This window comes from Danio rerio, chromosome 9 (assembly GCF_049306965.1).
Source record: "Danio rerio strain Tuebingen ecotype United States chromosome 9, GRCz12tu, whole genome shotgun sequence".
Taxonomy (NCBI): Eukaryota; Metazoa; Chordata; class Actinopteri; order Cypriniformes; family Danionidae; genus Danio; species Danio rerio.
This window is the reverse complement of record NC_133184.1, coordinates 9926349-9942325: the sequence shown is the minus strand read 5'-3', so window position 1 is coordinate 9942325 and position 15977 is coordinate 9926349. Positions and strand designations below refer to the sequence as shown.

The following is a 15977-nucleotide window of genomic DNA, read 5'->3' as shown; positions in this document are numbered from 1 at the left end:
GTAAAGCAGCCTTCCTGTACTGTAGAACATCTGGCTTTCATGTGTCTCTGACAGGATTCTCTTTGATGTGAGGGAAACTGTTTAAGACAGACAGGTACGTTTTCACTTGTCTTTTTGCTGAGGCTGTGACTTTGTGCCAATTATAAACAGATAAGTCTAATTAACATCAAATTATTGTTGCTGAAAAAGTCTGTATGATGGCCAGACCTGTGATATTTTCAATTCGCAGTGATTTCAAGATCCTCTGATGTATCTCATAACATCGATATACATACATAATATTCTTTAGAAGTCTGCACACCATCTACACAGGTAGAGGACAGAGGCTTTGGGCCAATTAAATCTAATGATGCAGAATATGTAGAGAGACTATTGCAGACATCCTTCTTATCACATCCTTCTTATGTTTTTCACTTGTCATCTAAAAAGGAACCGGTTACAAAACAGATGAAACATAATGTATAAATAAATATACATAAATAATAGGGCTGCCAATGTTAACACATTTACATTCAATTCAAGTTTATTTGCTAGTCGAAATCTAAAAAGTTAAGGAATTGTGTTTAGGGAGGTCAGTTTATAAACATAGTTATTTTGGAGTTATACAGTATATAGTGTCCTTCTAAAAATAGAGGAGGTCTATCTACAGTATGTCTATAATACATGTTCATTTAAGTGTATTTGTGCATTAAGTGACTGTTGTCCTTGAAGTTATCAGATGGATGGCATCATCTCTAATGTATTCAATAATTATAATTGTCATTAATAAAAATAACAAAAAAATAATTGTTAAAACTAATCATTTATATTATTATTGATAATAATCATCATTTTGGACAGGTGTCATGGAGGTGCAGTGGGTAGCATCATCGCCTCACAGCAAGAAGGTCACTGGTTTGTGCCCCAGCTGCGTTAGTTGGCATGTCTGTGTGGAGTTTGCATGTTCTCCCCATGTCGGCTTGGGTTTCCTTCGGGTGCTCCGGTTTCCCCCAGAGTCCAAAGACAAGAGCTATAGGTGAATTGAGTAAGCTTAATTGTGCGTAGTGTACGAGTGTAAATGCAAGAATGTATGAGTGTTTCCAAGTGTTGGGTTGTGGCTGGAAGGGCATATGTAAAACACAAGTTGGATAAAATGGCGGTTCATTCCTCTGTGGCAACCCATTTTCAAAGTTTTGAAAATGCACAGCCAATGTGATGCCACATTGTGTGGCTTTTGGTTGTAATTTTTAGTTAAAGGCAACAAGGACAAATGAAGTGCTAGCACTGCAGTGCTTCACTGCCCTCTAAGCAAGACGAAGAGAAAAAAATAGGAAGATGCCTTTGGACAAAATAAAACATCATAAAGACTCTTGTCTTTGTTCTTCTCTGAAAAAAGCTTTTGAAGAAGCTTAAAAGTGGCTATATGCATTTAAAGGTTTAACCCTCTAGATAAGCATATTTGGGGCAAAATCTTTTTTTTTTTTTAAATAGTTTCCTTAACCTGAGCAGTTTTTTATTCTAAATTTACCATCTGAACACACACAAAGAAGACTCAACTCAACAATGTTAAGTGAATAACTTTTTAATCTTTTGCTTTGCCAAAAAATGGGCACAGATTAAAAAAAAAGAATGGGAACAAAATTAAAGCTATTTTTGTTCAATAAAATCCAATAAATCCAACACAATTCTGGTTAATCATATAATTAAATAAAGGTCTAAGCCTATACAACATGCCTAATATGTTAAACACACACACACCACCACAAACCGTCTCTGCCCCCAACAGTGAAATAGTGGCACTGAAATATTCAATATTTAGACATTTTTAGGTATTGGTTGACTGAAGTAAAACTGACTGCAGTGATATTTTTGCTGTAGTAAAAGATATGACCTTCAACATAAAAATAAGAATATTTACATGAACCTCCAGCTGAAACAACTGGTCAATTTTATATAGTTTCTTATCTGAATGGTTCAGGATTTGGCAACTATAAGTTTGCAGAGCACTTGATTCAATAAAGTTAAGGCCTTTTTAAAACCAACCTCAAACTTTGTCCCATAGGAAATGAATGGAGAATACTATAATTTTTGTACTTATAGAGGGATATACGTTTTTTTTTTAAACATGAAATGCATAAATTGTAAGATTTTATTTTTCAAAGCCAGTGATTTGTCATGTGTCTTATCATATAAAAAATGAGACTTGTGTACACGAAAATATCCACTTTACGTTATTAAAAAGAGCAAGTGCTGCATTAAAAAGGATGCATAAGAATTCAATCAAATACTTTCTATCAGATACAAGAAACGCTGGATGCCTGTTAGGATGTAACTATGGATCTGTGAGCCACTGAAGATCTAACTTATTCTTAGAGAGACCCCGTGTTTGGTCAGTTTCACAGGTCAGTAAGTCCACAGTTTTCTCCATTCACGAGTAGCCCATCCACCTATTTTTATGCACATTTTAGAATCATTCATTCATTCCTTTTCTTTTCGGCTTAGTCCCTTTATTAATCCAGGGTCGCCATAGCGGAAAGAACCGTCAACTTATCCAGCACGTTTTTACACAGTACATTTTGAAAACGCATATAATAATTTGTCTTAGTCTTCTAAGACTAATTCAGGTAATTCATTCATTCATTTTGTTTTTGGCTTAGTCCCTTTATTAATCTGGGGTTGCCACAGCAGAATGAACCACCAACTTATCCAGCATATGTTTTACACAGCTTCCAGCTCCAACCTATCACTGGAAAACATCCATACACACTTATTCACATGCATACACTACGGAAAATTTAGTCTACCCAATTCACCTATACCACGTTTTAGGACTTGTGGGGGAAACCAGAGAGTTGGAAGAAACCAACGTTAACACGGGGAGAACATGCAAACTCCACACAGAAATGCCAGCTGGCCCAGTTGAGGCATGAACCAGTGACCTTCTTGCTGTGAGGCAAATGTGCTACCCACTGCGCCACCATGCAGCCAATTCAGGTAATTTATTATATTTAAAAACAGACCCACGGTGGCTTCTCCTACCACAGCAAATTCTAAATTAGTTTTTGGTATTTGGCAACAATTTATCAGAAATTCAGTTGTGTTCTCGTTGGCTTTCTGTGACTAAACCCCTTCTGTTTAACTCATTAGATACAAAAGATACTTTATTTGCAAAAAAATGTTAATGATATTCCAGTTTTGTGCATCTTTGGATAGAAACATTGATACTGATGTAGCAATCCTTATGGATGTTGACAACTGTCAGCATGTTCAGCATCTTGAGTTTCTTGTCTCTGTTATTTCTTAACATTGATATCTTGGGACCACATCTCCATTATATTAAGCCATATACAGTTTGTCATAACAATTTTAAGTGGTTTACTTTTTGTTCTCAACTCATTTCCTGTTTTTCAGTGTTGACACCTTCTGGAGAAACTAAAAATTGCAAAAACAATTTGAAGCATTAAGATACAACAATCAGTTCAAATTGCATTTACTGTACTGATGACGGAATTTGCAACTAAGTGGATCAGTGGTTAACAGTAGGAAGGTTGCTGGTCGTTTCCTGACTGGGCCAGTTGGCATCTCAGTGTGGAGTTTGCATGTTCTTTCTATGTTGCTCTGGTTTCCCCTACAAGCCAAAAAGAAAATGAATGAATGAATGAATGATGGAATTTTTGCTATACACTGTAAATTTACTCTAAATTACCCTACATATCCCATGTCCTTACTTTTAATCCCATCATGCTGCTAGGTATTACCTGCTAGGTAAGAATGTGGTGGAGAGGAAGATAAAAGGATTAAAAACATGGCTTCATCACTCCTGACCTTGCTTCCGAATATCTGACTAGTCGATGTTAAAGGAGTAATACTAGAGATCGAATAGCAGATGCATCTGTGACAGGTTATTCATTCATGAAGGCAATTTATGCAGACGCCGTTAGATAAACAGTGATGAAAAGTAGCTGTGGAGAGGCAATTATATGCTGTTCTGATTACCAAGCAGGGCCGGAGTGGGACTCATTTTCAGCCCTGGAGTTTCAAGCCAGACCGGCCCACCTCAGTTCACGACTGATTCCAATTCAGTTGTTAATGGCACTATCACGTTTTTTTCAAGAAAACTGCTGCTTTAGAAATTCAAATGTTCAACAGCCCTAACAGTATTTTATGTCTTAACAATAAAATCGAAAAAAAAAAAAAAAGATTTTTTATGGGAGATTCGATCATAGGTCTGTGAAACTGAAATGTATTGTGCTTACCACTGGACCACATTGGCGCTATTGCAGTGAGAGTAAAAAATAACTAATGGCTTGCCACCCTCAAGACACAGCACTACTTTCTTTTGATGGCTCAATCTTTTTCTCCTATTTTTAGATTTCTGATCAAGTTATGTCAGATTTATTAATGTAGTGAATCATTTGATTTTCATTGAGCAGGTGTATTATTCATTTTATTCGAATTCTTATATTCACTAAGGTGCCGCTGTTTGGGGTCGATAGTTGCATTACATCATCATCATTAACGTTAGTTAACCTGCAGGCTGCATTTTTCTCACGGGGCTGCGAGAAAATAAATAAAAAGAGCGGCACTACGGCAAAATAATGATTAAAAAAAGTAAAGCTATGGTCAAATAAATAAATAGAAGAAAAAAGTGTGACTGCTGAGAGTGCAAGCAGCTAGGGACACCGGCCCTCGCGGCCAAAAACAGACCGGCCCACCGGGAATTCTCCCGGTCCTCCCGATTAGCCAATCCGGGCCTGTTACCAAGCACTCTTGGCTGAAAGACATTAGGAGGACAAAGATTGTGTTAAGTAAGCTGCTATTTGCTTTCGATGATTGGAAAGTCTTACAAATAAATCTAGGCAGCTCTTACTTCTACACTTACTTGAAGGCAAAGTATTCAGGTATTATTCTGATGTGCTTTTTTTCACATTTTCATTAGGTTAGAACTCATTAAATTAGCATATGCACTGTTAAAAGCCCCATCATTTGATACAGCAAGATTTTTTTCAGTTTTTTTTATTATTATTATTATTTTTTTTTACAAAGAAAGAGTCTCTGTGGAAAAGACATGGATATAATTTTGATGTGATCAGTCATTTGGCAAACCCACAGCTCATCGAAATTCTGCATTTTAACGAAGCAAACCACAAGACAGACCTGTTGCTATGAGAAGCAGATAATGAATTGTAAACGTGACGGTTCACTCTAAGAAAAATAGCATTACATAAATAAATAAATATCTAAATAAATGTGATCATGTTGTTCATTCTGTACAATCAAAATGTTTTAAGAATGTTAATGATGTAATATATATATATATATATATATATATATATATATATATATATATATATATATATATATATATATATATATATATATATATATATATATACAGCGTATATAGGCTATTTTTAAAGTCCTAATACTTATTGCTTGCTTATACTGCTGTTAACATACTTCTAGACATTGTTCAGATCTTGTATTTCAAGATCTATCAGGTTCTTTACTCTAAACATAACTATCACTAGAGCATCAGTGAATCTCAGTTTCTAAATTGTATATAGATTTGTTGACCATTTCCTCATTTTAACAATTTTTTACACACTGTTTTTTGTCCTACAGCTGTGTGTGGGTGAAACTGGGAACCCTGTCTGATTATGTGCTGAACAATAAAAACTGAACCAAATAATAATAAATACATTGGTAACGTTTTAGGGTGTACTCACACTATGTACAGTTGCCTTGAACTGGGCCAAAGCACACTTGTCCCCCCTCCCGTCTCCCCCGACGGACCGCACTCACATTACATTCAGGCCTGGGTGCGCTTACAGTACGTCATCGAATATGCGCTATTCAGAAGAGAAGCGCTCTCGCTCAGCACAGTGGAGATTTGTTCAGTTATATCATTTAAGTCGTTTGGGATGTGGTGACACGCAGTCAAAAATTTTGCCGAACAGATCCCCCACTTTAGACGCTCATAAACAATCATAAAGTCCTCGTGCTGCAGGAATAAGGAGGTTTGCTGGAGGTGCAGCTGTCGTGCAGTGAGGGGTTTGTGTCTTTAATTAAACTATGACAGCTTGTGTTCATTGAACAGTAAGAATGATTATTAATCCATATGAAACAGTCCCTTAAAAGTCACGTTTCACTTTCAGTTTCGGGCTCAGGCACGTTTTGCACTCACACAAAAGCGTACTGCGCCAAAGCCCAAGCCCAGAGTGTGAGTACGCCCTTAGTATAAAGAGGAGGGACCTATCCATATTATTACTGTACCTGACTAAACTCTCAGAAATGAAGGTATGCAAGCTGTAACTGGGGTGGTACCTTTTTAAAAGGTACACATTTGTAAAGGGTCCATACTGATACCTCAAAAGTATAAATTAGTACATAAAAAATTTAATAGGAACACTTTTGTACTTTTTAGGTACTAATATGTACCCTTGAGGTATTAATATGGACCATTTAGGCACAAATGTGTACCTTTTGAAAAGGTACCACCCCAGTGACAGCTCATATTATTTCTGAGAGTGTATTCAAAGTTCATATTCTGCATAATTTTATTCCACATCCCTAATTCAACCCAATCCTAAACTTACATGACTATTAATAAGCAGCAAATAAGGTGTTTATTGAGATAAAAGTCATAATTAATGGTTTGTTAATAGCAAGGATTCATTTTCCCTCAGTTTAGTTACTTATTTATTAGGGGTCCCCACAACAGAATGAACCGCCAACTATTCCAGCATATGTTTTACGCAGAGGATGCCCTTCCAGCTGCACGCAACCCACTACAGGGAAACATCCATACACTCTCACACAAACACACACACACACACAAACACACACACACACTGGCCAATTTTGCTTACCCAATTCACTTATATGTCTTTGGACTGTGGGGGAAATCGAAGCACCCAGAGGAAACCCAGGCGAACACGGGGCGAACATGCAAACCCCACACAGAAATGCTCAAAGCAGCGACCTTGAGGAGATAGTTCTAACCACTGTGCCACCATAGGAAAAACTGTACTTTAAAATAAAGTGTGACCAATACATTTAATTAAGGTGAAAAGATCGTTTATATGTGAATATTCACCACCCTTAGAGATATTTATTAAGCTTAGCATTATAAAAGGTCACAATATAGGTCACAATATAAGAACGCTTTGTGGAAAATGATAACAGCTGTTTGACCAAGATCATTGTTCTCTGCTCAAGATTAGATTTCTCAAAAGAGTTATCTAAAGCCATTTTCAGCCAGGTTCAATGCATGTCACTACACTAATTGCTTTGATCCATTAAATATACAATTTATAAAAACTTATTGCTTTCTGACTACAATACACAGTGCCTTTTAGTGAGAGCTGCATTGTCCGACAAAAGATAAACAAGGCATACAAAACCTAAAAATGTATCTTTAAAGGTCTACAAGGTGCGTTTTTGTACAGTTGTTGTATTTGTACCCCTAATGTTTTCTGATTATGATTAAAGGGATAGTTCACAACAAAATGAAATTTCTATCAATTACTCATATCCTTGTTTCAAATCTTTATGAGTTTCTTTCTTTTATTAAACACAAAGGAAGATAACAAAGCTGGACACTTGCAACAATTGACTTCCATAGTATTTGTTTTTCTACTGCCTTTCAGCTTTCTTTGATATATCTTTGTGCATCTTTAGACAGAAACATGGCTAATAATGCGGCAATGCTAATGCTATGAGAAGCAGAAAATGAACTGTTAACGTGATGGTTCACGTTTATTACTAAAATAGTAATGAATTAATTAAAGTGAGCATATTGTTCATTCTGCACTAGCAAAGACATTGTTCAGATGATGTATTTTAAGACCTGTCAGGTTTTTGTACTCCAAACATCACTGGAGCGTCAATGAATCTAAACCAGAGTAAATAAGTAAATTACAGCCTTTCAGCTTTTTTTGGTATCTTCTTTTGTTTTTAACAAGAAACTCATAAAGGTTTGGAACCACTTGAGGGTGAGGAAATAGTAAGTAAATTAAAATTTTTGGTCGAAATCTCCCTTTTTAAACTCAATCATTGGTGTGTGATTTGCCGGGCGATTATCAGGTCTTTACTATTTCGGTTTATTAGAAAACTTATTAAAACTGTCAGATTAGAAGAAATAATTATCTAAAAGTGTATTTCATATACTGACAATAATTGTCAAAAGGGAAATAAATCTGTGAATACCACAAAAAAATAAAATAAAATAAAATAAATAAATGCATGACAGGTCAGTAGCTGGTGATGTCACGTAAGGAAACATGCATCTGCACAAAATTCACCATTATTGTTTTAGTTGTCCAAACTGTTTTCAAAATGTTGAATTTTCAGGGACAAACACCACTGTTGATAAGCAAATTATAATGGCCAATTACTATTAAATGTTTCCAGCATGTAATTTTCTATGGAAATTATGCAGGGTCTGCTTTTATTCACAAACGTCAACTTTAATAATGTAGTTTTCTACTCACAGTTGATGTTTATCTTGATTTCTGTTAATTTTCTTGAACATCATGTTTCATATCTCAAAACACATTTCATAATTCAACTCAAACAGATACTGGTGTCCCAGTATAAACATACTCCTGCTTTTAATAGAACTTAAATGTAGCAATTGTATGATGGAAGTGATGGATTGTTGAAGCATTATTATAATATATATTTTTTGTTTTGTTTTGTTTTGTTTTTTAAAATTAAAAAGGTTTATCTTTGTAGCCTACCTGGAGTTCTAGGGCGAATCTTTCTATCTCTCTTCTACTCTTTCTCTATTTCACTTTAGCCTATATCTATTTTAGCTTAATATCGCATTAATTTGAGCATGTAACTTTTCTAACATTCCACTAATATTTGTTATGTCTCACACTAGCAAAAGCTGCAATTTTCTGCAAGTGTAGGCTAATATATGCACTAATATGGACTTATTGGTCTCGCAAACCTCTAGCACTTTTATCCGAGCTTGTGCTCATTATCTGGATCTGCTCCACGGCTTTTCACGGGCCACGTCACGTCACGGAGGGGGAAGAAACGGATTCCTGAGCGCTGCTCGAGTTTCCTGCGATCACATCCTCAGACCTACAGCGGACCGAGACGTCGCGCTTTTCCTCCTCACAGACACCCAGGCGGCGTTTTTTTGCAAAAAATGGTGAGAAACCTGAATTATATTTACAACATTTTACAGCGTCAAAACAACTTGTGTCGTTTTGCCTTGCGTTTTCTCCTTTTGTAATGTCTTTTCCTCCGTTCTCCCTCTTCTCTCTGCCCGTTACAGATGTTTCGGTGTTTACCCGTGTTTTTCCTCCTGGCTGTAGTCTGCTGTCATGCCGAGGTAAGTTACACCAAACCCGCTTTTAATAAGGAGAAGAGCTCGTGTTTTTGGAAAAGAATGTTTATTGTGGATCCTGATAATAGTTTCTCTGATATCCGACTTGGCCAGAATGAACTGTTGAAGAAATGAGTGCACTAACTAACTAACATTACTTACAACAAAACAATGGATAATTATGATTAATGTTAAAACTGCGGCCAGTGTTGTTGTTTTTCCCAATTGAAAATGTTTTGTACATAAAGAAAAGCAACTTCAATGAGGTTGACTAACATTAGATCATTCCAGACGCCTTCGAGGAAAAAATAGAGAGGGGGAGAGACAAAAAAAGGTTTATTTTACATGCATAGAGCGGGTCGCACCTCATGTTGATATCACATGATCATGTGTGCACGTGACCGAATTGGCACTTAAACTAATATGCATATTTTACTTTAAAATTAGTATCAAGTCAGAAAGCATTTATGCATTCTGATAGAGAGCTCAGTATAATATGAAACTTATGGCACTCAGAATTTACCAAATAATAGGCAGATATATACAAAATATAATTGCACCTTTTGGCCATTGACATTTGAAGTAGATCATCTGTATTCAACAAAGTTTTGATAAACTATTGAACAACACCCAGTGTTATCTGTTTTTTTTTTTTTTTTTTTTTTTGAAGGACAGTTTGGAAAAATGTTTATGATTGTCTTCGAATGTTGACTACTTTTGTTTTAATTGTCTTTGTGCCATTTTGGCCAGATAAAAACCATCAATCATTGAGTCTTTCTTTCTTTCTTTCTTTCTTTCTTTCTTTCTTTCTTTCTTTCTTTCTTTCTTTCTTTCTTTCGGCCTAACTTTCTTTATAAACAACTTAATCTTTATGACCCAATTTGACACATAAAAAGTTAATACTTTCACCATTGTATTAAATGTATGTTTTTCTTGTTAATTTACTTGCAAATGGATGACTAAAATATGTATATTACATTTTGTTAAAATTTTGTAATCTTGTTTACGCTATTTAAGATGTTTGCTTTATATTCACTTACTAACATTACCTATTTGCGATTGTTTTCAAACTTCCAATTCAGTTGCCATAGAAGAAATTAGGAATAATAAATGGCAGAAAATGGTCAAACTACTTACTCTTCAAACAAGTGTGTTTATGACTAAACATAAAAAGTTGAATAATATAATAGGAAAACATCAGTTTGCAACATCAAGCAGCATAAAGAGCTGTTTTTAATGCCTAAAAATGAATGCAAGTGGATGATACTAAAAGTCTTGAGACAAAAAGATTAAAATGGCTGCGCCTGCTCATACCTAAAGAATAAGGTCAATAGAAAGCATATGATAAGGAGGGGTTATTAAAATTCCTGAACTAGTTAAGATGCCAAGATGCATGTCACAAAACCAACATTACATCACCTGGTTTGTGTTTGTGTGGTTAATGAACTCTGTGTGGTGAGACATTGGTGGTCTTTGCGTTGGGAATTGGAAGAGCTGTAAACAGACAGCTGTTAAAAGCAATCAGATCACAAACTGTTTGGAGGTGTTTGGCCTGTGAGTTTACACTGATTTCAGTGCTCCGATGCAGCCGCTGATGGGGGCCATATGTTGTCTTTGTTAGTGTTGAGCTAATTGCGTCCTTTCGCACTGTGGTGCAATAACAACCTGCCAGGTGAGCTGCATTAAATGTCACACAGCTAGAGAAACACAATGCATACAGTACAACGGCTTACATTCTAAAGCTGTGTTTTTTGTTTTTAAATGGGGTTTTAGAATAAAAAACGCTCCTTGATTCACTTTGAATGTTCAGCTTTAATTCTCTTTGTCTAATTTTGACCACTGATGAAAACCATAGATCATCTTTCTTTCTTTCTTTCTTTCTTTCTTTCTTTCTTTCTTTCTTTCTTTCTTTCTTTCTTTCTTTCTTTCTTTCTTTCTTTCTTTCTTTCTTTCTTTCTTTCTTTCTTTCTTTCTTTCTTATCAATACACAAAAGTCCTATTAACACAAACATAATATTTAAAGCCCTATTAACACAAAAACATAATATTTAAAGCCCAATTTAACCCATAAAACAGTTAATACTTTTCACCTTTGTATAGCATTTATGTATTTTAGTTGTTTATTTACTTGCAAATAAACGACTAAAATATATTATATTTAGAAATAAAACGCTCCTTGTCCAAGCTGCTGTTTTTACTTTGTTTCAGAAAGTCAATCTCTGTTTACGCAATACTGCCTAAAACACATGACGTGTGATCATTTATGCTCACTGGGCATGCACATAGTTTGCCGGCATCCATACTTGCAGTCTACTAGTTGTGTGATACATGAAAGTGGCTTGACGAATCAGGAAACGATACACAATAGTCCAGAAGATTGTGATATTGGATAGCCGTGACTAAAACAGTCTTTATTGGTTTCAAAATGCTTAATTTTCATGGGTCAAAGATGCAGGAGTAGTGTGGATGGCAGGTAAAACATATACAAAACATGTACATGAAATGGTGTAAATGTTGCCTAAAACATTAAATGTAACCATCGATCACAAAGCTAGTCATAAGTGTCAGCTTTTAGAAATTGAGATTTATCAGTCAACTAACAAAATCAAATGTTTTTTTTTTTGTTTTTTTTTGTGAAAAATAAAAACCATTAACTTTAGGTTCAGTATATTTTTGTTTATTAGCCACAAATGTTCCCATGTAACATAAGACTGGTTTTGTGGTCCAGGGTCGCATATTGTTATGGACTCTTTACACAATTTCGGGTTTCTCAGCAGTGAAGTCGTCATAGTTGAGTAAACTTAGAGCGCAAGACTTTCAGAAAAGGGTAAAAAATAGTGTGAGATGGATAACTTCACTCCGAGGAGAGAATAACATCGAATTTACTCTCAGCCCCAATAGCTGCTGCATTAATAGAAACACCTCGCATAAGCAATAATTATTTTTTTTGACACAAAGATGATAAAATGCATACATAGATGCATATAAATGTTCATACATTTTTTTATTTGTATTTTTTAAATTAAAATATTAAATATGTTTAAGGATTTAAGATTATGATGAACGTTAAATGCGTCTTGTGAATAGGGTCCATCTATATCAGTGGTCACCAAACTTGTTCCTGGAGGGCCGTTGTCCTGCAGATTTTAGCTCCAACTCTAATCAAACACACCTGAACAAGTTAAATCAAGGTCTTACTAGGTATGAAACATCCAGGCAGGTGTGTTGAGGCAAGTTGGAGCTAAACCCTGCAGGGACACCGGCTCTCCAGGACCAAGACTGGTGACCCCTGATATATATGGTCAGAGAAAATTACTTCAGCATTTATTTTTCATGAAATCCAAGATAATGGCCCACAACTAGTGCTGTATTAGGGTGTGTTCACATTTGGCAGGTTTGGATGGATTAAAGCAAACCTTGCTGAGATTGTTTTGCTAGTGCAGTTCAATAGAATAAGTGTAAATACTGCCATTTAAACAATATGACTGCAGACGAATGAAAATGTCTCTGGTCTGGTTTGGCTGAAATATGAATGCACTGCAGACCAAAGACATTTAAAATAACTAAAAACAGGACATAATCTCATTAGATGCGAGTCATCCGACCATAAAAATGATGTCCTCATTATAGTCCTGTTGCTCATTACAATTTATTACATACAGCAGATCTCCATTTATGCGTGTAATGAAGAATATACTGATTTTATAAGCTAAATAATAGTTCTCGGTTCACTTGTTGTCCACAAAGGTTAGATGGCAGTATGCACTCCTACTCAAATGAATGGGTTAGCACTAACAAATAGCGTTTATTTTATTCCAACTAATCCTTCCAAATGTCAACACAATAGCAGCAAAGCATTCTCTTGGACCTCATTAAAAATAAATACTTAAGTAATTTTCTTTGTTCATATAAAATGCAATACAGTGTTAGAATTTATGCATGAGTAACAATACAGGTCCTTGTGAAAGCTGTCCCCTGTGTCAATGACACGTGCATCAAGAATGTCCTTCCTGTGTAAAACATCTGTCATTTCTCAAACAAGCACAAATATACTGTGTGCTAAAAAACGAAGTGGCTTTCGTCCTCAAAATGCATCACATTAGATCACATTTCTAAGCCTTATTGTTTTTTTATCTGAATATAGAGTACATTTGCATTGAGAGTGTGAATTACAATTGTATTACAATACGACATGCACAATATTGTCTGGTATATATAGCGTCCTAGAATAATGAGTAAGTAATTTCATGCTGACAGGCTTGATAAGGGAATACGCAACTCATAATGGGTGTCATGCAGCCCGCATGATTCCACCCTCCGCTATTCACATAGCTCATGCTGTGGTTTGTCTCCTTCTTGTATCTCCCTCAGTAGGGGCTTTGGAGCTGTCAGAGCGTGTGTTCCCTAAAGGCGTGATGTGCTGCATACAGTACATAGACAAGCTCTTAAAGAGTGTCACCCTAAATTAAAACACACTGCATTTCCTAGTCCTAAAACCTAAATTTGCTCTGGTGGGAATTTTGTGGTTGCTTGAAAGAGAGTTCACATTTTAAATGCAGTTTATATGTGCAGGTATAAAAGGAGTTTGAGGCAAAAGAAAGTGTATCTTCTGCATTTTTTTGTTATTCTGTTATAGTTTATTACAATTCAGTCCATTATCCTTGACCTTGTATATCAGAAGTATTTTCACCATTTATTTTCTCCTTAAGATTGTAAAGAAAAGTGGCCCTACTTTGCTTTTAAAAAGGTTCCTTGTTTAGTTTTGAAGGTCTCCTGCAATCGATTTACATGATTCATGGTCAAAAACACTTTTACCTCAAGTGTTCTGTCTCTCTAAAATGCCTCCTTTTCATGAATATACTCTGCTTTGAATGGGTCACACTATAAGGAACAGTTCTTGCTATTAACAAACCATTAACTGTGGCTTTTAGCTCAATAAACTCCTAATTTCCTGCTACAGTAATTAGCATTTGTTGTTGTTGTATTTAAGTAATGGGTGGGATTGGAGGTGTAGAATAAGATCATGCAGAATATGTGCAGTAAAAGAACAAATTCATTTATTCATTCATTTTCCGTCAGCTTAGTCCCTTTATTTACCAGGAGTCGCCATATTTATTCAGCATATGTTTTACACAGTGGATGCCCTTGCAGCTGCAACCCAGTACTGGGTAATACACATCCATACGTTCTCACATTCACACGCAAATACTACAGACAATTTAGTTTATTCAATTCACCTATAGTGCATGTCTTTGTACTGTGGGGGAAACCGGGGCACACAGAGAAAATCCAAACTAACCCAGGGAGAACTTGCAAACTCCACACAGAAATGCCAACTGACCTAGCCGGGACTCGAACCAGTTACTTTCTTGCTGTGAGATGACAATGCTAACCACTGAGCCATCATGTCGCCCATAAGAACAAATTAACAGCCAATACTTTAATAATTGGCAGACACGTAAGACACTAGTTATTGTTGATAATTTGTTAGTGTTAAATATATCTATTTGTCATATGAATATGATAGCACCAATAAATTGATACCAATAGGCATGTATACGGTGAAAACAACATAGGACCAGAATAGAGCCTTGGTGGATATTAATAAGTTTTAAATGGACCACAGGAGATAAGGTATTTGGAGAAAAAGGAATAGAAAAAGTACTACCCTCTATTACCAGACTAGTCCCTGTACTGTGAAGACATTGAATTAAAATGCAAGAGTTTTTAATTAATGGAGAAATAACAGCTTGTTTAAACAAATGTGGAACAGCACTATTAATCAAATAAATAACAAAAAGAACAATATAATGTATTTTGGCCGATAATTTCAAAAAAGCCAATTGAAAATGGGGAGAAATAGGATCTCAATTACTGGAACTCAACTATTCTGGAAGATCAAAACAAGACATACACAAGAACTTGATGTTAAAACTTCTAGAACCGCAATGAGTTCAATCTTGCACACTACAATGCAGTGTAATTTACACAAAGGCAGTAATGCTCTTTAAAACCAATGTTCAAAAGCTTGCTGTTTCAGTCTGCCAAAATATTGTTGTCGAAATGAATTAAAAAAAATCCTGTTTTAGTTCATAACTCTCTTATATAAATGTCTCCTAAGAATTAACCTGTAAAGAAAACTGTGTGCAAAACAAAATATAGCCAGCGGTTAAAATTGATGAGTTCTTTTTTGTTTCCTTTTCAGTCTTATCCTCCGTTGTAACAAAAGAAAATAGAAGAAGACTGTCCAATATGAAACATTATCACACAAGCAGACATAAAAAACACATTATCACAAACTGCAGAGGAGAATAAATTTCAGCTCTTCTCCGGGCATGGAGTTTTTCTAACACTGCTAAATGTAATAGCAGAAGCAGGATAATGCAGTTACCTAAATCCCATTCTACAATAATAAAAAAAAACACAGCTCCCAGAGTTGTGAGCTGCTTTCTACCTGTGCTTCTCTGCTGCCCTACAGCAGGTGAATCGACTGAGCTTTAAGCCTTGTTAAAAATAGAAGTTACCGAGGGAAAAAGAAAATGAGGGAGAAAGGAGAGTGAGGTCGGGGAAAAGAGAGGTGAATGAAAGAGAACACTGTCAGGGTCACGGTGCCCCATCTGAGAGGTCTTTACTGAGAGAGTAACCGGGCTCTAAT

General features: G+C 35.7%; 1 protein-coding gene across 5 annotated transcripts in view; it reads left to right on the top strand.

Annotated features, from left to right (window-relative positions):
• The window catches only part of fstl1b (follistatin-like 1b), a 151298-nt gene that overhangs the window by 33683 nt on the left and 101638 nt on the right, over window positions 1–15977 (top strand). For 2 of the 5 annotated variants that reach the window (XM_073911618.1, XM_073911619.1), the window contains exons 2-4: window positions 2809–2973; window positions 8945–9145; window positions 9272–9328. In XM_073911618.1, the coding sequence (XP_073767719.1) occupies window positions 2959–2973; window positions 8945–9145; window positions 9272–9328 (273 nt within the window). In that variant the 5' untranslated portion in view covers window positions 2809–2958. 5 annotated transcript variants of the gene reach the window in all.